Source organism: Carcharhinus amblyrhynchos, chromosome 3 (assembly GCF_965287045.1).
Source record: "Carcharhinus amblyrhynchos chromosome 3, sCarAmb.v2.hapA, whole genome shotgun sequence".
Lineage (NCBI taxonomy): Eukaryota > Metazoa > Chordata > Chondrichthyes > Carcharhiniformes > Carcharhinidae > Carcharhinus > Carcharhinus amblyrhynchos.
In genome coordinates this window covers 127,276,208-127,297,861 of record NC_137326.1, presented here as the reverse complement: position 1 = coordinate 127,297,861, position 21,654 = coordinate 127,276,208, and the positions used below count along the sequence as shown (strand labels likewise).

At 45.9% G+C, this 21,654-nt stretch overlaps 1 protein-coding gene across 1 annotated transcript; it reads right to left on the bottom strand.

Annotated features, from left to right (window-relative positions):
* Positions 1-501: 501 nt before the first annotated feature.
* Positions 502-15,013, bottom strand: LOC145341525 (carboxypeptidase B-like). Its single transcript, XM_080186504.1, has 5 exons — positions 14,903-15,013; positions 11,282-11,372; positions 5,859-6,061; positions 2,283-2,367; positions 502-689 (listed from the first exon to the last, which is right to left on the bottom strand). Exons 1-5 carry the CDS (start codon positions 14,981-14,983, stop codon positions 502-504), a joined length of 648 nt encoding a protein of 215 aa, XP_080042630.1. The 5' UTR covers positions 14,984-15,013.
* Between the last annotated feature and the right edge of the window lie 6,641 nt (positions 15,014-21,654).

The following is a 21,654-nucleotide window of genomic DNA, read 5'->3' as shown; positions in this document are numbered from 1 at the left end:
CTCAGAGGCTTTTCCCCAGGGCTGAAATGGCTGCCACAAGAGGACACAGGTTTAAGGTGCTGGGGAGTAGGTACAGAAGAGATGTCAGGGGTAAGTTTTTCACTCATAGGGTGGTGGGTGAGTGGAATCGGCTGCCATCGGTGGTGGTGGAGGCAAATTCATTAGGGTCTTTTAAGAGACTTCTGGATAAGTACATGGGACTCAATAGGATTGAGGGTTATAGGTAAGCCTAGTAGGTAGAGATAAGATCGGCGCAACGTGTGGGCCGAAGGGTCTGTTTGTGCTGTAGTTTTTCTATGATTCTATGATAGAATGCAAAAATAATGCTGAATATTCTTAAAAGCATTAACATTTAGTGCGGCTATGGTGCGAATGCCATTGTAGTCCTAAACAGGTAACTGAACAGATGAATGTTATCCCTCATTGACCTTCCCGCGTTGAGAATACTGGACTATGAACTGTCAAATGTCTTTATTTTAACATGCTTTATACATATTTATTTCAATACAAGTTGTTGACGACATAGTCGGCCACGTATTTAATGGCCAGCATGGTTTCTTCACACGTCGGTTTAATTTGAGATTCAGGCAACAGGAAGCCGTATCTGCCAGTGTCACGCAGTTCAAAGGTGAAGGAATACTTAATTCCCAGATCGTAGGCCCAATCGTGCGAACCTCCAGCAGCTGGATCTGTGCAAAGACAGCACGCCAACATTAACACCGAGATTTCAACTGGGCAATTTTGCACCTTCCATCAAATCCTCAAAGGAACGTATGAGCGTTACCCTGGGTACCTGGATTACTGCTCCAGTGACAATATCACCAAGCCACTGCTTCCCATCACCAGGTAACAACAACTTGTTCGAATGTGGCACATTTAAAATAAATAACTGACTCCAGGCGGTGAATTTCCACATTCCGACGGAGCGGATCATGGAAAGGTCCGTTGACCTCGGGCGGGAATTTCCAGTTTCAGGGCAAACACAGTTGGAAAATCCTGGTGCTTTGCAGGCACACAAGAGGGTAGCAGTGGAAGGGTGCGTTTCTGAATGGAGGGCTGTGACAAGTGGTATTCCTCAGGGATCAGTGCAGGAGCCTTTGCTGTTTGTAATATAGATAAATGATTTGGAGGAAAATGTAACTTAGTAAGTTTGTAGATGACACAAAGTTTGGTGGATTTGCGGATGGCAATGAGGACCATCAGAGGACACAGCAGGATATAGATCATTTGGATACTTGGACAGAGAGATGGCAGATGGAGTTTAATCCGGACAAATGTGAGGTAATGCCTTTTGGAAGGTCTAATACAGATAGGAAGTATACAGTAAATGGTAGAACCCTTAAGAGTATTGAAGAGCAAAGGGACCTGAGTGTACAGGTACATAGGTCACTGGAAATGGCAATGCAGGTGGAGAAGGTAGTCAAGAACGCATATAGCATGCTTGCCTTCATCAGCCGGAGCACTGAGTTTAAAAATTGGCAAGTCATGTTGATGCTTTATAGAACCTTAGTTAAGCCACATTTGGAATATAGTGTTCAGTTCTGGTCACCACACTATCAGAAGGATGTGGAGGCTTTGAAAAGGGTACAGAAAAGATTCCCCAGGATGTCGGCTGATATGGAGGGCATTAGCTATGAGGAGAGGTTGGAGAAACTTGGTTTGTTTTCACTGTAACGACAGAGATTGAGGAGTGACCTGATAGAAGTTGACAAGATTTTGAGAGGCATGGACAGAGTGGATAGTCAGAAGCTTTTTTCCAGAGTGGAAGAGTCAATTACTATGGGGCACAGGTTTAAGGTGCGAGGGGCAAGGTTTGAAGGAGATGTATGAGGCAGATTTTTTACACAGAGGGCGGTGGGTTCCTGGAACTCGTTCCTGGGGGAGGTAGTGGAAGCGGACACAGTAGTGACTTTTAAGGGGCATCTTGACAAATACATAAATCGGATGGGAATAGAGGGATATGGTCCAGGGAAGGATGGGGGTTTTAGTTAAGTTGGGCAGCATGGTTGGGGCAGGCTTGGAGGACCAAAGGGCCTGTTCCTGTGCTGTAATTTTCTCTGGTGTTTGTTCTCTTTGTTTAACTGAAGGTAAGAAAGATGCATCAGGAGGGGTGAACAGAAGTGTGTTGATGTGGTGTAGGATTGTAAGGGAGAAGAAAGGCTTTGAGGTGGAATTTCCAGACTTTGGAATCTCAGCAGCCATTCATTTCATATTAGCGTTATTAATAAATTATTTGTTTGTTTACAATGATGACTAAACGTGGAACGAAACCAAAGACTCACAGATGGTGGTAGCTCCAGGACCATAAGTATATTGTGTTCCGTAGAGACTGGCCAGGCGGCGAATTGCTCCCTTAGCAAGGTTATTCTGCAAGAGAGAATGCGGGTTATTCATCATTTCAAAAATAATCAAATACTACACAAAGATTCCAAGTCTGTTTCATTAAGAGTTTAACAAAATATAGTTCCAAATGAATATATTAAAAAAACCATCACTGAGCCAACCAGGGTTGAGATCTTCTTACTTATAAATGTGGGACATTACAGCATTGTGTACTAACTTGGATGGCCAGTCCATCATGAGTGGGATTGCTTATATCTAATTGAACAGAGTAAGAAGTCCCACAACACCAGGTTAAAGTTCAACAGGTTTATTTGGAATCAGAAGCTTTTGGTGCACTGCTCCTTCATCAGGCGAGCACACCTGATGAAGGAAAAGCACTTCAAGAGCTCATGCTACCAAATAAACCTGTTGGGACTTTAACTTGGTGTTGTGAGGCTGCTTACTGTACCCACTCCAGTCCAGTGCCAGCATCTCCACATCGTAACTGAACAGAAAAGTAGGCCTCTACATTAATGACTGATCAAGAAGATGGCAACCTTGAGAGTGCAGCATCTCATTGAAATCTCAGTCTGGATTCCATGTTTAAATCCCGGAATATGGCACCAACCCATAACTGATTTGACTCAAAGATACGGCATTGAGCCCAGCCAACAGTGAATGAAGTAGAATACCGTCCACTTCCCTGGATGGGTGCAGCTTCAACCATACTCAAGAAGCTTGTGACGCCACTGTTTAAAAAAGGAGGTAAACAAAATGCAGGTAACTATAGTCTGGTTAGCTTAACTTCTGCAGTCGGGAAAATGCTTGAATCTATCATCAAGGAAGAAATAGTGAGTCATCTGGATATAAACTGTCCCGTTGGTAAGATGAAGCATGAAGGGCAGGTCATGTTTGACTAATTTGATGGAATTCTTTGAGAACATTATATATGCAGTGGATAATGAGGAACCTGTGGATGTGGTGTATTTGGATTTCCAGAAGGCATTTAACAAGGTGCCATACCAAAGACTGCAACATAAGATAAAGGTGCAGAGTGTTACAGGTAATGTGTTAGCATGGATAGAGGATTGGTAACCCATCAGAAAGCAAAGAGTGGGGGTAAATGGGTGTTTTTCTGGTTAACGATCAGTGACTAGTGGTGTGCCTCAGAGATCAGTGTTGGGACTGCAATTGTTTACGATTTATGTCGATGGTTTGGAGTTGGGGACCAGGTGTTGTGTGTCAAAATTCGCAGATGACACTATGAGAGCTGGAAGAACAAGGTGTGCAGATGACGCTGAAAGTCTGCAAAAGGATCTAGACAATCTAAATGAGTGGGCGAGGGTATGGCAGATGGAGTACAATGTCAGTAAATGTGAAGTCATTCATTTTGGTAGGAATAACAGCAAAATGGACTATTATTTAAATGGTAAAAAATTACAGCATGCTGTTATGTGGAGGGACCTGGATGTGCTTGTTTAGGAATCTCAAGGAGTTGGTTTGCTGGTGCAGCAGGTAATTAAGAAGGCAAATGGAATTTTGTCCTTCATTGCTTGAGGGATGGAGTTTAAAAACAGTGAGATTATGTTGCAGCTATATAAGGTGCTGGGGAGACCACACCTGGAGTACTGTGTACAGTTTTAGTCTTCTTGCTTGAGAAAGGATATATTGGCATTGGAGGGGGGGCAGAGGAGATTCACTAGGTTGATTCTGGAGTTGAGAGGGTTGGCTTATGAGGAGAGACTGAGTAGACTGGGGCTATACTCATTGGAATTCAGAAGAATGAGAAGCGTTGTGATAGAAACATGCAAGGTTATGAAGGGAATAGGTAAGATAGAACCAGGGAAGTTGTTTCCATTGGCGGGTGAAACTAGAACTAGGGGAATAGCTTCAAAATGAGGGGAAGCAGATTTAGGACTGAGCTGAGGAGGAACTTCTTCACACAAAGCGTTGTGAATCTGTGGAATTCTCTGTCCAGTGAAGCAGTTGAGGCCACCTCATTGAATGTTTTTAAGGCAAGGATAGATAAATTTTTGAACAGTAAAGGAATTAAGGGTTATGGTGAGCAGGTGGGTAAGTGGAGCTGAGTCCACAAAAAGATCAGCCATGATCTTATTGAATGGCAGAACAGGCTTGAGGGGCCAGATGGCCTACTGCTGCTCCTACTTCTTATGTTCTTAACCATCCAGGACAAAGTTGCCTGTTTGATTGCTACCCCTTCTGCAAACATTCAGTCCCTCCAAAGTGTGTCACAGTTATGTGTATCATCATCAAGATGCACTGCAGGATCTCACCAAGGTTTCTTAGAAGTTTTCAGCCGAGAACGCGAGGAACAGTTTAAAAATAAAGGGGTCTCCATTTAAGATGGCAATAAAGATGAATTTCATCTTTAAGTGGGTCATTAGTATTTGGAACTCTCTTCCACAGAGAGTTAAAAGATTAGGGTCTTTGAATATGTTCAAAGCTGAGCTAGATCAATTTTTCGAGACACAGTGGGTCAAGGATTATGTGGGCAGGCAAGAAAATGAAGTGAAGGTCACAAGCAGATTTGCCGTGATCTTAGTAAATGGCAGAGTGGGCTTGATGGGCTGAATGCCTACTCCTGCTCCTATTTCTTATGGATCTGACACATAAGTCAACATGCATCTGTTGCCAGATGAAGCATTTTCTTGTATACATTCATGGAACATGGGTGTCGCTGGCTGGCCAGCATTTATTGCCCATCCCTCGTTGCCCTTGGAAGTCAGTTGGAAATCAACCACATTGCTGTGGTTCTGGAGTCACACATAGGCCAGACCAGGTAAGGATGGCAGATTTCCTTCCCTAAATTAGTGAACCAGATGGGTTTTCCAACAATTGACAGTGGTTTCATGGTCATCAGTAGATTCTTAATTCCAGATTTTTTATTGAATTTAAATTCCACCATCTACCATGGTGGCATTCGAACCCAGATTCCCAGGAGTTTCTAGATTAATAGTAAAAGATTAAAGTTTAATTTGTGTCACATGTAGGCATGCATTAACACTGTAATGAAGTTACTGTGAAAATCCCCTAGTTGCCACACTCCGGCAACTGTACGGGTACACTGAGGGAGAATTGAGCATGGCCAATGCCCCTAACCAGCACGCTTTTTAGACTGTGGGAGGAAACCGGAGCACCCAGAGGAAATGCACACAGACATGGGGAGAATGTGCTGACTCCGCACAGACAGTGATCCAAGTCAGGAATTGAACCGGGGTTCCTGGCACTGTGAGGCAGCACTGTGCCACCGTACTGGCTTAGTCTAGTGATAATACTGTCAGGCCACCCGAAGGCTTCTCCTCCTTCTCTATGGGGAGGAAGCAATTTTACTCCTCCGATCATCCTGATAAACCAGAGAAACTGCATTGTGGAAGGGAGTTGGGCTCTCAAACTGAGAACCCAAACATCCCACCTCCCACTGAAGCCAAATGTCACTCAGAGAATATAAATCAAAGTGTCAAATTCTGCTTTGCATCGCACGGGTTTGTGAACATGTAAAAGGCTGAGACACATACCAGCTCAGCGTGATTCGGCGCTAAGTCATAGGTGTAGGAATAAGGGAAGAGGCACATCTGAGAGTAAGAGTGCATGGTGAGATATGCCTTGATGCTTCCTTTGTGGCGACGGATGAAGTTTGCGACAGCCTGGACTTCTTTCTCAGATTCTACCCGAGGACCACAGTATGTCTCAGAACAAGGGTTCGATGAGGCACCGATTGCTAGAGGACACAATGTGACAGTTAGCAGGACGTGTGATGGTTCTAATTTATTCCAACTCTGATATAGCCCAAAGACAAACAGGAAGCATTGGAATTTTTTTTGCACCCAAGGTCATTCGGCATCTATAGAGAGAAGAAAGATAAGCCAATATTTTAAGCAAGATTTTTCTGGAGGTCAGGTTATCGTGGAAACATGAATCTTTATTTTCACATAATCCTTGGCATTCTTGCTGACGGGAAAGATTATAGCCAGGGTGAGCAGAAATACTTTTTGTCATAGTATACAGATTAAACCTTAGGGCTGAGATTTTCGCCTTGCTGCTGGTGGGATCTTCTGGTCCTGTCGATGGCGCCCCCCCCGTCCCCCCCCCACCCCTCCCCCACTCAGAGATAAGGAGCAACTTCTTCAGCCAGAGAGTGGTGAATTTATGGAACTCTTTGCCGCAGGAGGCTGTGGAGGCCGGGTCAATGGAGTGTCTTTGAGACAGAGGTAGAGAAGTTCCTGATTAACAAGGGGATCAGGGGTCACAGGGCGGAGGCAGGAAAATGGGGATGAGAATCATACTGAATGGCGGAGTAGACTCGATGGGCCGAATGGCCTAACTCTGCTCCTATATCATATGGTCTTATTTTTTGCATCAACCCAGGAGAGCCCAGATCTTGCTTTTCAAGGGGAATAGCTTGTCACTGAGTCACTCTGCAGCATGTTTTTAACCACTGGCTGGAATTGCTCACGGCCCATTCTCAGCTGCCAGTGTTGCCCCGGAGACTGTTCTCTGACGCCAGCCCTTTGTTGGTGCTGGCCCCAATCCCATAACCCAACACTTCTGGAAGCTACTCTTGGCTGCTGATTCTGATTCCAAGGCCTTTGCCGTCACGTTTCACAATAGAACATAGAGCATAGAACCATATAGCACAGGAATAGGCCCTTCGGCCCACAAACATGCCGAATGTGCCACCAAATTAAACTAATCCCTTGGTCCTTATCCCTCTATTCCTTGCACATTCATGTGCTTATCTAAAAGCCCCTAAATCAGCCCTATTGTTTACAAACAGTAACCTTTTTAACTAAATGTCTTGACAAATGATGCTATCGGCGTCAGAGAGAAGAATCATGGTGATGATCTTTAATAAAGAAATTCAATTATGTTTCTAACCATAACAAAACATTCGAAGGTGCTTCACAGTCGAGACATAGAGCCAGGCGGTGGGATTCTCTGGCCTCCCCGTGGCAGGAGATGGCGTAGCATTCGCTGGTGGTGGGATCCATTGGTCCCGCCACTGTCAATATATATGTGATATCGGAGCTGTCGCAATGTGGTTGACTCTCAGCTGCCCTCTGAAATGGCTAAGCGAGGCGTTTAGTTCAAGGGCAACCAGGGATGGGCAATAAATGTTGGCCAGCCAGCGACGCCCATGTCCCACAAATGAATAAAAAAAAATACTCTGCTGGGAAACACGAGCTGGGAAACTCTGACAGAGGGACTAGAAGATTCCCACCGGCGTGACGAGCTGGAATATCACGCCCATAGAGTCATATAGCACAGAAAGAGGCCTTTCGGCCCATCGTGTCTGCGCCAGCCATCAACCAGCTGCCCATTCCCAGCCCATTTCCCAGCACTCGGTCCGTAGCCTTGTACGCTCTGGTGTTTCAAGAGCTCATCTAAACATTTTAGTCAATGTTGTGAGGCTTCTCTTCCCTCCCACCCTTTCAGGCAGTGAGTCCCAGATTCCCACCACCCTCTGGGTGAAGAAGTTTTGCCTCAAATCCCCTCTAAACCTCCTGCCCCTTACGTTAAATCTCTAGCCCCCAGTTATTGACCCCTCTACTCAGGGGAAAAGATTTTTCCCACCTACCTAATGAGTGTCCCTCAGTTTTTTACACCTCAATCAGGTCCCCCCCCCCTCGGCCTTCTCTGCTCTGAGGAAAACACTCTGCCAGGGGGGTTAACACGGTAAATATGTGGGGCTACGGGGATTGGGCCTGAGGAAGATGCTCCGTTGGAGAGTCGGTGCAGGCTCGATGGGTCGAATGCACAGTAGGGATTCTAACCTTAGAGCAGGGGACATCCCAGCGAGGTTATCAAGGCCACACGTGGTGAATCGGACATTTTGCTTTTGCATCTTTCCCTTTCTCGTCGCATTAACATCACAAAACCGACATCTCCCGCTCCCGTCCAGCTCAGCACATGGCTCTCTGGCTCCCTCTGGTGCTGATGATGTGGAGATGCTGGCGTTTGGACTGGGGTAAACACAGTAAGGATTCTCACAACACCAGGTTCAAGTCATAAACATAAGAACATAAGAAATAGGAGCAGGAGTAGGCCATCTGGCCCTTCGAGCCTGCCCCGCCATTCAATAAGATCATGGCTGATCTGTCGTGGCTCAGTTCCACTTTCCGGCCCTCTCCCCATAACCCTTAATCCCCTCTCTTATCAAAAACCCATCAACCCGCATCTTAAAAATATTTAGCGAGGTAGCCTCCACCACTTCAACGGGCAGAGAATTCCAGAGATTCACCACCCTTTGAGTGAAGAAGTTCCTCCTCAACTCCGTTCTAAACCGCTCCCCCTTTATCTTGAGGCTGTGCCCCCTAGTCCTACTGTCTTTTTTGAGCGGGAAGAGTCTCTCCACCTCTATCCTATCCATCCCATTCATCATCTTATACATCTCAATGAGATCTCCCCTCATTCTTCTAAACTCTAACGAGTACAAGCCTAGTTTATTCAGCCTCTCCTCATAGCTCAACCCCCTCAACTCTGGTATCAGCCTAGTAAACCTCCTCTGCACTCCCTCCAAGGCCAAAATATCTTTGCGCAGGTGCGGCGCCCAAAACTGCACACAGTACTCCAGCTGCGGCCTCACCAATGCCCTATACAGCTGCAGCAAGACCTCCCTACTTTTATATTCAATCCCCCTCGCCATGAAGGCCAGCATCCCATTTGCCTTCCTGACCACCTGCTGCACCTGCAAGCTGGGTTTTTGCGACTCATGCACAAGGACCCCAAGGTCCCTCTGCACCGTCGCCTGCTGCAGTTTTTCGCCACGTAAGTAATAGTCCTTCCTACCATTCTTCCTACGAAAGTGGACCACCTCACACTTGCCAACATTAAATTCCATTTGCCATTTCCTGGCCCATTCGCCCAGCCTATCTAGATCCTTCTGCAGACTCTCCACACCCTCCGCACAATTTGCCGTTCCCCCAATCTTGGTGTCATCCGCAAATTTCGACACCCTACACTCGGTTCCCTCCTCCAGATCATCTATATAAATGGTAAAAAGCTGAGGCCCCAGCACCGACCCCTGGGGCACTCCACTAGTCACCGACCGCCAATCCGAATAGCACCTGTTGACCCCCACTCTCTGCCTCCTATTTGACAACCAATCCTCTATCCACGCTAACACCCTACCCCCAACTCCAAGTCCCCTGACCTTCTGCAATAACCTCTTATGAGGTACTTTGTCAAATGCCTTCTGAAAATCCAGAAAGACCACATCCACCGGCTCCCCTCTATCCATCGCCCTTGACACATCCTCATAGAACTCCAGTAAATTTGTCAGACACGACTTCCCTTTAATGAAACCGTGCTGTGTCTGCTCTATCAAGTCCAACAGGTTTATTTGATAGTAAACACCACTAGCTTTCGGAACACGCTGTTCCTTCGTCAGGCGAGTGGTCTCTGGTGTTAACAAACACAATTTAGTTGAAATAAATTATTGGAATGTGGGTAAATTTGTAAGCTGACCGTAACTGCAACTTAAGCTGAAATATAGCATCTGCGCCGTGTATTAGCACTCACAGGACCCAAAGAGGGGAAGCTTCCAATCGAAATAGGGCAGCCAAGAAACTGAAACAAGGTCAGGAACCTGGATCTGGTTTGATCCACGGTCGTGGCACTAAATCTTTCAACACCTTCCCCATTGCCTTAAATAACACCATTCAGGAGTGAAATTAGGAAGTACATCCACACTCTAAGGTTTGAAACAACTGGCAGCTAATGTTAGGACAATTCCTACATCTTCAATCAGAGATGGGGAGATATTTGATAAGCAGGAGTATTAACGGGAAGTGAGGAGAATCCATGATTATTAGAAGGGTATTTGGCCTCTGATCTTCGGGTAAGCATTCTCCAAGGCGGCCTTCACGACACACGACAGCGCAGAGTCGCTGAGCAGAGACTGATAGCCAAGTTCCACACACATGAGGACGGTTTCAACCGGGATCTTGGGTTCATGTCACACTATCTGTAACCCTCACGACTTGCCTGAGCTTCCAAAATCCCACTAACTGTCCTGCCTGGAGACAATACACATCTCCTTAACCTGTGCTTAACGCTCTCTCCACTCACATTGTCTGTACCTTTGAGACTTGATTACCTGTAAAGACTCGCATTCCAACCTTTATTTTGTAAATTGAGTTTGTGTCTTTATATGCCCTGTTTGTAACACATCTCCCACTCACCTGATGAAGGGCAGCGAGCTCTCTGAAGGCTAATGGTTTTTGCTACCAAATAAACCTGTTGGACTTTAACCTGGTGTTGTGAGACTTCTTAAAGTGAGGAGAAGGCAGGTTTATTATGAAAGATTACGTGGCACAGACTGGTGGACAGGCTTAGGAGGCCCCTCCACATTGGTTTCCTCCTTCAAGGCACTTTTTAAAATTCATTTGTGGGACATGGGCGTCGCTGGCTGGCCAGCAAATATTGCCCATCATAGAATCTCTACAGTGGACGTTCGGCCCATCAATTCTGCACCAACCACAATCCCACTTAGGCCCTATCTCCATAACCCTATGCATTTACCCCAGCAATTTAGCACGGCCAATCCACCTAACCTGCACATTTTGCCCACACCTTGTTGCCCGAGGGCAGTTGAGAGTCAACCACATTGCTGTGACTCTGGAGTCACATGTAAGCCAGACTGGGTCAGGACAGTACATTTCCTTCCCCAAAGGAAGGGACGTTAGTGAACCAGATGGATTTTTCCTACAATCGACAATGGTTTCACGGCCATCAGTAGATTCTTAACTCCAGATAATTTGTATTGAATTCAAATCCTACCATCTGCCGAGGCGGGATTCGAACCCGGGGGCTCCAGCACGTTGGCGGAGTTTCTGGATTAATAGTCCAGCGATAATACCACTAGGCCATTGCCTCCCGTGATTCAAAGAGATTTGATAGAAATGTTCATTGTGTTGTTTGTTAAAATAGAAATACTTACAACACCATTTGGCGTCAAAGTTTCGGTTTGGGTCTGTGCCTATACAATGTGTGCCACGATTCCTGGAACGTGTTTTCCTCCAAAATCGATCCTGTGGGCAGACACGGCAAAGCAATAAATGTGTAAGATCCCTTCTATCATCCTATCAGATGAACAACTCCTTACATAGCCAAATAATAAAAGGTTCATTCAGAGAAATCATAGATTCCCTACAGTGCAGAAGGAGGCCATTGGGCCCATTGAGTCTATACTGACTCTCCAACAGAGCATCTTTCTCATGCCCATACCCCCTCCCTTTAACCCCAGACACTTACCCCGCAATGGGGCAATTTATAACAGCCAATCATCTAACCTGCGCATCTTTGGAGTGTGGAAGGAAAGTGGGGCACCCGGGAGAAACCCACTGCAGGCACTGTGCAAACTCCCAGTGTCCCAAGTCCAGAATTGAACCCCCAGGTCCCTGGTGCTGTGAGATAGCAGTGCTAACCTCTGTGCCACTGTGCCGCCCAAAATTCGATTGATGCCTGGGATGGGGGTGACCTTATTGAAACGCGCGACACCTCGAGGGGATTTGACAGGGTGGATGCTGTAAGGATGTTTCTTCCTTGTGGGAGAAACTGGAACATGGGCACAAGTTTAAAAATAAGGCAGCAGCCATTTAAGATGGAGATAATTCGACACTTTCTCTTCAGAGGGTTATGAGTCCCTGGAACTCTTCCCCAGAAAGTAGTGCAGGCATGGTCATTGAATGTTTGCAGGGTAGAGATAGATAGATTTTGGACTAACAAGAGAGTCAACAGGTTTCAGCAATAGGCAGGAATGTAGAGTTGAAGAAATAATCAGATCAGCCATGATCTTACTAAATAGTGAAGCAGGTTTAAAGGGATTGAATGGCGTATCCCTCTTCCTAATTCATATTTTCATATGTTCATACAGACCTGTTTTACACATTTATTGGAGATTTTTGAGAATGTACTACAAAGAACAAAGAATAAAACAGCCAGGGAAGCAGGCCCTTCGGCCCAACGAGCCCGCGCCACCATTTTAACACCACCAGTCCCCCCACTCCAGCCATGACCCTTATCTATTGTTTTATGGCCATCCACATTGAGGGAAACTAATTTAGGGACAATATATTACCTCCAATCAGCCTACTAGCACATCTTTGGGGTGTGGGAGGAAACCAGAGCACCCGGAGAAAACCCACGCAAGCACGGGGAGAATGCGTAAACTCCCACAGACACTGGCCCAAATCCACATGTCTGCACAGCAAACAGTGATAGTCACTGAGCTGTCGTCTTGCCCAGCATCTAGTAATCTAGATAAATGGGAACCAGTAAATGTAGTATACCCGGATTTCAAAAAGGCATTCAATAAAGCACCCCATCAAGCGTTAAGAGACAAGTTAAGGGCTTACAGAGTTGGGGTAATATTTTAGCATGGACAGTGGATTGAGCTGAGGCTGACATATCCAAAAAATTCCTACAGTTCAAAAGGGAGCATTCAATCCATTGAGCGTGCACTGACACTTAGACCCTATTGCTATAACCCCACATATTTACCCTGCTAATCCCCCTGACACTAAGGGACAGTTTATAATGGCCAATCCACTTAACCTGCACTTCTTTGGACTTTGGGAGAAAACTAGAGCAGATACGGGGAAAAATTGCAAACACCAGTGACCCAAGCCAGGAATCAAACCCAGGTCTCTAGTGCTGTAAGGCAGCAGTGCCATAGGCCATTACTCTTTTCTCAAGCAGTTTTACCTGGACTAATGCATCCTCTGACATTATGTTGATCATTTACATAATGTTCCATCTATCCCTGATCTTCAATGATGCCCAGATCCAACTTAATTCTTCTTGAAACAATTTTAATTTGGCTGCACAAAACTTAGCCCACGCTTCTCCCATTCTCTCTGACTCAACTCATAACCAAATCAGTTCAGGGACTTTGACTCTAAAAGTCTAAGGATTCTGTTCTGTGTAAAGCAAGACACACTGGTTGGAATTTTCCAGTAAAAAGTCTGACAACACCAGGTTTTAGTCCAACCTATTTATTTGATGATATACTCACAAGCTTTCGAGGGGACTGCCTCTTCGTCAGGTGAATGGAGAGTTCTGGCCTCAGACAGAGCTCTGGTGTTGTCAGACTTTTTACTGTGTTTACGCCAGTCCAACGCCGGCATACCCACACCATGGAATTTTCCAGCCACTGGTGTTACTGCAAATGAGGATGGGGAATTTGGCGCTCAGCCAAATCTTCATTCACTACAGCAGGACCAGAGAACCCTGCCGGTGTGATCAGTCTGAGAAACTGGTCCACTGTCCCAATTCCTAGAGATGAGATCATTGCCTAACTGCAGTGAACGTATCGCCCTTGCAAGGGCTTTTTAAAAAAAAAAATTCTTTCACCGGACGTGGGCTTCACAGGTTAGGCCAGTATTTATTGCCCGTCTGTAATTGCCCCTTGAGAAGATGGTGGTGAGCTGCCTTCTTGAACCTGCTGCAGTCCATGTGGTGTATGTATACCTACTGTGCTGTTAGGGATGGGGTTCCAGGATTTTAATCCAGCAGCAGCAAAGGAACTGCAACATATATCCAAATCAGAGTGGCTTGAAGGTGATGGCATTCACATGCATCTGCTGCCCTTGTCTTTCTAAGTGGTAGATGTTCGAGGTGCTGTCAGAGGAACCTTGGTGATCTGTTGCCATGCATTTTGTAAACACTGCACACTGTTGCTATTCACTAGAGGTCGATGGTGTTTGGAGTGAATATTTAAGGTGATGGTTGGATGAGAATCAAGTGGACTGCTTTATCCCGAATGGTGCTGAGTTTCTTGAGTGTTGTTGGAGGCCAAGTGGAGGATATTCCATTATACTCCTGACCTGTACCTTGTAGATGGTAGACATGCGGGTCAGGAGGTGAGTTACTCACTGCTGAATTTCTGGCGTTCTTTCTGGAGCACAAGTCTTCAGTACTATTGCCGGAATATTATCAGGGCCCAAAGCCTTTGCAGCATCCAGTGCCTTTAGCCATTTCCTGAAATCATGTGGAGTGAATCAAATTGGCATGAAGACTGACATTTGTAGTGCTGGGGAGCTGTGCCTTGATACATTCTGTGTGAGCAAAGATGTAGGCCAAACAAAACCAAACAAAACCACCTGTACTCCAGTTCCATTGATTTACTCAAATAAAGGCTTAGGGCCCATTTATAGACAGGACATCTGGCAGCTCCTAGTCTACTGAGGGGAGGAAAGATTTCTCCACCAGGGAGGGAGTGAACCTTTAGAATCTACCTACCCTGGAAGGCAGTGGATGCTGAGTTGTTCAGGTCAAAGCTGAGGTAGAATGATTTTTGGACACTAAGAGAATTAAGGGATATGTGGATAGGGAAGGAAAGTGGAGTTGATGTCAATGATTGACCATGATCCTCTTGAGGGACCACATGACCGTTCCTGGTGCTATTTCGAAGGCTCTTATGTAACCTGGCTTCTGTAGCAAAACTCTTTCAGATTGAGTTTTTGTTTTCCACCATTGACTTCATTTTCCCTCAATCTTTTAACCCTAATGACTGTCTTCTGAATTACTCTGGGTCATCCACAGATGTTGTGACACTTACCTCGGTCCAGGTATAGGCGTAGCCATCCACATTGATAACAGGGACAACCAGGAAATACAGTTTATCAAGGAGCGTGGTCATAGTTGAATCAGATCCATAGTTTCTTGTGGCCTGTGGAAGCAGAAGTTTATTGCATGGGCATGTTTCTCGACTGCTATCGGAAAGTGTTGTAAATAAATCCCACGAGTGTTTTGCTAACCTCTCTCACAAACCACTGGCAAAATGCTGGAGAGATCCACTCCCTGGCATGGATTCCACAGTCCAAGAAGATGGTAGGTTTCGCCGAACCCGTTCTCCTGCCAACCTGTAACAAGAGATTGGCACACGTACTATCATCCCATCAGGCTGCTTTATTGGTCCAAACACACAATCTATCATTATTTTGCAAAACACAAGTCTTTTGACATGTTTGAAGTTTCTTTATTAGTGTCACAAGTAGACTTACATTAACATTGCAATAAAGTTACTGTGAAAATCGCCTAGTCTTCACATTAGTGCCTGTTTGGGTACACTGAGGGAGAATTTAGCATGGCTAATGCACTTAACCAGCATGTCTTTTGGGCTATGAGAGGAGAGAGAGCACCTGGAGGAAACCCACACAGACATGGGAAGAATGTGCAGACTCTGCGCAGACAGTGACCCAAGCCAGGAATCAAACCCAGGTCCCTGGCACTGTGAGGCAGCAGTGCTAACCACTGTGCCGTCTTAAGAGAATGGTTTTGATCCGTCGACCTCTGGCTTATGGGCCCAGCACGTTTCCACTGCGCCACCCCTACTGCACGTCACAGCAGGGTGAAGTGCAGACATCAGAAACCATCACAACAATAACAAATCTGGTAGAAGTCGCCTTACCCGGAGGAGATAGATGCGTCGACCTTCATAGCTCCGTCCAATTTGAAAGCGGGAAATTAGTGTCGGGTGTTCAGCGGTGATCTTGACAATCCAGCGATTAATCTGCAATAGAAAAATTGTTTGTGAGCACATCTGGAACATCACAATACCTCCACGGACTGCAACGGTTCAAGAAGACAGCTTAGCATCACCTTCTCAGAACAGAAGGTTGGTTAGGGCAAGATTAGGGCCAGTTACAGACAGTAGGGGGAAGTTGTGTGTGGAACCGGAAGAGATTGGAGAGGCATTGAACCATTATTTCTCTTCGGTGTTCACGCAGGACGATATGAATGTAGCTGAGGAGGTCACTGGGGTGAAGGGGTGTAAAATAGAAAGTATTGTAGTTGATACAGAGGATGTTTTGGATATTCTAGATGGGTTGAAAATAGATAAGTCCCCTGGTCCGGACGGGATTTACCCTAGGATTCTATGGGAGGCAAGAGAGGTGATTGCAGAGCCACTGGCTCTGATCTTCAGGTCGTCGTTGGTCTCTGGTATAGTACCGGAAGATTGGAGGACAGCGAATGTTGTCCCATTGTTTAAGAAGGGGAGCAGAGACTTCCCTGGGAATTACAGACCAGTGAGTCTTACTTCTGTAGTGGGCAAGGTTTTAGAAAGAATTATTAGGGATAGGATTTATAGTTATTTGGAGAGTAATGAATTGATTAGAGATAGTCAGCATGGTTTTGTAGCGGGAAGGTCGTGCCTTACTAACCTTATTGAGTTCTTTGAGAAGGTGACCAAAGAGGTGGATAGGGGTAAGGCAGTAGATGTGGTATATATGGATTTTAGTAAGGCGTTTGATAAGGTTCACCATGGTATGCTTCTGCAGAAAATGCAGATGTATGGGATTGGTGGTAATTTAGGTACTTGGATCAGGAATTGGTTAGCAGATAGGAGACAGAGGGTGGTGGTTGATGGTAATTATTCATCATGGAGTGCGGTTACGAGTGGTGTGCCTCAGGGATCTGTTTTGGGGCCACTGCTGTTTGTAATCTTTATTAATGATCTGGATGAGGGTATAGTTGGGTGGATTAGTAAGTTTGCTGATGACACCAAAGTTGGAGGTGTGGTAGATTGTGAGGAAGGGTGTCGAAGTTTGCAGGGTGACTTGGACAGGTTGCAGAGCTGGGCCGCGAGGTGGCGGATGGAGTTTAATGCGGAGAAGTGTGAGGTAATCCATTTCGGTAGGAATAACAGATGTGTTGAGTATAGGGCTAACGGGAGGCCTTTGAATAGAGTGGAGGAGCAGAGGGATCTAGGTGTATGTGTACACAGATCCCTGAAAGTTGGGAATCAAGTAGATAAGGTTGTTAAGAAGGCGTACGGTGTCTTGGCGTTTATTGGTAGGGGGATTGAATTTAGGAGTCGCAGCGTCATGTTGCAACTGTACACAACTCTGGTGCGGCCGCACTTGGAGTACTGTGTGCAGTTCTGGTCCCCACATTACAGGAAGGATGTGGAGGCTTTGGAGAGGGTGCAGAGGAGGTTTACCAGGATGTTGCCTGGTATGCAGGGGAGGTCCTATGAGGAGAGACTGAGGGATTTGGGGTTGTTTTCACTGGAAAGAAGGCGGCTAAGAGGGGATCTTATAGAAACATATAAGATGATTAGAGGTTTAGATAGGGTGGATGGTGATAGCCTGTTTCCTCGGATGGAGAAATCTAGCACGAGGGGGCATGGCTTTAAATTAAGGGGGGGTAGTTATAGGACGGATGTCAGGGGCAGGTTCTTTACCCAGAGGGTGGTGAGGGACTGGAATGCCCTGCCTGCTGCAGTTGTAAATGCGCCTAGTTTGGGGGCGTTTAAGAGATTGGTGGATAGGTTTATGGACGAAAAGGGATTGGTTTAGATTAGTGGGTCAATGTTTTTTTTTAAAAATAAGACTGGTCGGCGCAACATTGTGGGCCGAAGGGCCTGTTCCGCGCTGTAATGTTCTATGTTTCTATGTTCTATGTTCTCAGGGGCAATTAGCGAGGGGCAATAAATGTTGGCCTAGACAGCGATGCCCATGTCCCATGAATAAACTTTAAAAAAACCGATAGCTTTTATTACTTTTTTTAAGAATATTTTTCAAATTGAATACAATTTTCAAAATCCTATATAAATTTACAGTATGAAAATGTCTATGGAGGCTGCGGTGCTTGAATCTAGAGGCCTGAGGAAAGACAAGCAGAGGGGATTAGTTGCCTGTCCCACCTCGCCAAGTCGCTTAAGTTCCATGAGCGACATCTTCTTCAGGCTAATGGCCTCACTAGCTGTGGCGTCTGGATAAGGAGAGCGAATGGGAGGGATATCCGGAATAGCCCAATCGCAGACCATCAGACTCGGGGTTTGGGAGTGGTGGTGGGGGAAGATTTTTCTGCTTTTTTTTTGCTTTCACGGAATGATCTTTGAAATGAACATTAAAACGGAACATAGCTTCAGCTGGTATTTACAAGGGGCCACTGAAAAATCTTGCAAGGGAAAGACTTGGCACCTTATCTCATTGACCCACTCAACAATTACTAAATACATACAGGATTCCTTCAATGATACTTGACCACTAATAAATGTCTGCTTTCACCAACTTTCTGGAACCCCTAAAATCCAATCCCCATGAATTCTGCAGTGGGACTAATATCTGCATAGTTTGGATACAGGCCACCTCAGTATTACATTAGTACGCATTGTGCCAATTTTACATCAGAACAATCCTAGCCTAGGAATTCTTCCGGCTGTGATGGTTTATCAACACTTGAATATATATTTGTGTTCTGTCCTGTGTTTGCCAGCAGAATTGTAAACACATTCCAAAATTTGCACCATAACCTCCGAGCAAAGAAAACCTTCAAGGTCACATCGTGACACAGCGTGCTGCCAAGAAAACATATCCGGGAAATCCAAGAAATTGGAATCAGAGAACTCTACAGCGCAGAAGGAGGCCCGTCAGCCCATCAAGTCTGCACCAATCACAATCCCACCCAGGGCCTGCTCCCATATATTATCCCCACTAATCCCTCTAACCTACGCATCCCTGGACACTAAGGGGCAATTTCTTAGTGTGGCCCATCCACCTAACCGACGCATCTTTGGACTGTGGGAAGAAACTGGAGTACTTGGAGGGAACCCACGCAGACATGAGGAGAATGTGCAAATTCCACACAGACAGTGACCTGAGCCAGGAATCGAACCCAGGACCCCAGAGCTGTGAAGAAGCAGTGCTAACCACTGTGCTACCGTGCCGTCCAGAAAAAACAGAATTTTTTTGTTGTCCATGTTCTGTTCATATATTTTCAACTAAGGGAAACAACGAGTATTATAATTAAGGCCAGGGATTGAGTGACTGTGTGAATCTATCGTGTTTACCTGAAATGCTAATGAGCCGAGTAACACAGCAAATAGATGTTTATCTGAAGCAACTTAGTAACAATGGGTACAGAACATGGATAGTTTTTCAAAGTTTAAGTTTATTTATTAGCATCATAAGTAGGCTTATATTAACACTGCAATGAAGTTACTGTGAAAACCCCCTAGTCGCCACAATCTGGTACACTAAGGAAGAATTTAGCACGGCCAATGCACTTAACCAGCACATCTTTCGGACTGTGGGAGGAAATCAGAGCACGTGGAGGAAACTCGCGTAGACAATAACCCGAGCCAGGAATCGAACCCAGGTCCCTGTCACTGTGAGGCAGCAGTGCTAACCACTGCGTCATTGTGCCACCCACTGTTGTCAAGGGTTCAAAGGATAAGGTAAGGTGGATAAAGGGAGTCAACTTTTCTTTTAAACTCTAAAAGGTAAAATAAAGAGAAGGAAAGTAAATGTTATGAAAGTGCATTGCTAAAGAAACGAAGTAAGATAAAAGAGAAATTAAAGGGAAAACCGTATATAAGGAAGATCCTCTTGGGGAGAGTGATCATTGTATGGTGGAGTTTCTGGTGCAGATGGAGGAGGAGAAAGTGGGTTCCCGGACACACGTCCTTTGTTTGAACAGAGGGGAGTACGGTAGGATGAGAGAAGAATTGGCGAATGTGGACTGGGGGAGCGCGTTGGAAGGTAGGTCTGCTGAGGAGCAGTGGAGGATCTTTAAGGAGATCTTTCTTGGTGCTCAGCAGAAATTTATTCCGATGGTCAAAAAGGACCGTAGGAGGAGAGGTAATAAGCCGTGGATAACGAAGGAGGTGAAGGAAAGTGTTAAAGTAAAAGCGGAGGCGTTTAGAGTAGCAAAGAGTAGTGGGCAAGAAGAGGATTGGGAGAGGTTTAAATGTCAACAGAGATTGACAAAGAAGTTGATAAGGAAGGGTAGGAGAGACTATGAAGCTGGGCTAGCGCTCAATATAAAAAAGGATAGCAAGAGTTTTTATAAATATATAAAAAGGTAGAGGCTGGCTAGGGTGAACGTTGGTCCCTTAGAGGATGAGAAAGGGGACCTAGTGGTAGGGGATGGGGATATGGCTGAGGTCTTGAATAACTTTTTTGTTTCGGTCTTCACGGAGGAGGATGTGAATAATTTGCCGGATGTTAGAGATGGAAAGGTGGTAGGACTGGAGGGTCTCGATGACATTACTGTTACTAGAGAGGTGGTGCTCGACAGACTGGAGGGGCTGATTGTGGACAAGTCCCTAGGACCGGATGGAATGCATCCGAGGGTTCTGAAAGAAATGGCGGAGGTGATAGTGGATGCCTTGTTGGTTATTTTCCAGACGTCGCTGGATTCCGGGGAAGTGCCAGAAGATTGGAAAACGGCTAATGTTACGTTGTTGTTTAAGAAGGGTGCCAGGCAAAAGGCGGGGAATTATAGGCCTGTTAGTTTAACGTCTGTTGTAGGTAAAATGTTAGAATCCGTCATCAAGGAGGAAATAGCGAGGCATCTTGAGGGGAACTGCTTGATAGAGCAGGCGCAGCACGGTTTCGTTAAAGGGAAGTCGTGTCTGACAAATTTACTGGAGTTCTATGAGGATGTGTCTAGGGCGGTGGATAGAGGAGAGCCAGTGGATGTGATCTTTCTTGATTTTCAGAAGGCGTTTGACAAGGTACCTCACAAGAGGTTATTGCAGAAGGTCAGGGGGCATTGAGGTTGGTGGTAGGGTGTTAGCGTGGATAGAGGATTGGTTGTCAAATAGGAGGCAGAGAGTGGGGGTCAATGGTTGCTATTCGGATTGGCGGATGGTGACTAGTGGAGTGCCCCAGGGGTCGGTGCTGGGGCCTCAGCTATTTACCATTTATATAGATGATCTGGAGGAGGGAACCGAGTGTAGGGTGTCGAAATTTGCTGATGACACCAAAATTGGTGGAAAGGCAAATTGTGCGGAGGGTGGGGAGAGTATACAGAAGGATCTAGATAGGCTGGGCGAATGGGCCAGGAAATGGCAAATGGAATTTAACGTTGGCAAGTGCGAGGTGGTCCACTTTGGTAGGAATAATGGTAGGAAGGATTATTACTTACGTGGAGAAAAACTGCAGCAGGCGACGGTGCAGAGGGACCTTGGGGTCCTTGTGTATGAGTCGCAAAAACCCAGCTTGCAGGTGCAGCAGGTGGTCAGGAAGGCGAATGGGATGCTGGCCTTCATCGCGAGGGGGATTGAATATAAAAGTAGGGAGGTCTTGCTGCGGCTGTATAGGGCATTGGTGAGGCCGCAGCTGGAGTACTGTGTGCAGTTTTGGGCGCCGTACTTACGCAAGGATATTTTGGCCTTGGAGGGAGTGCAGAGGAGGTTTACTAGGCTGATGCCGGAGTTGAGGGGGTTGAGCTATGAGGAGAGGCTGAATAAATTAGGCTTGTACTCGTTAGAGTTTAGAAGAATGAGGAGGGATCTCATTGAGACATATAAGATGATGAATGGGATGGATAGGATAGAGGTGGAGAGACTCTTCCCGC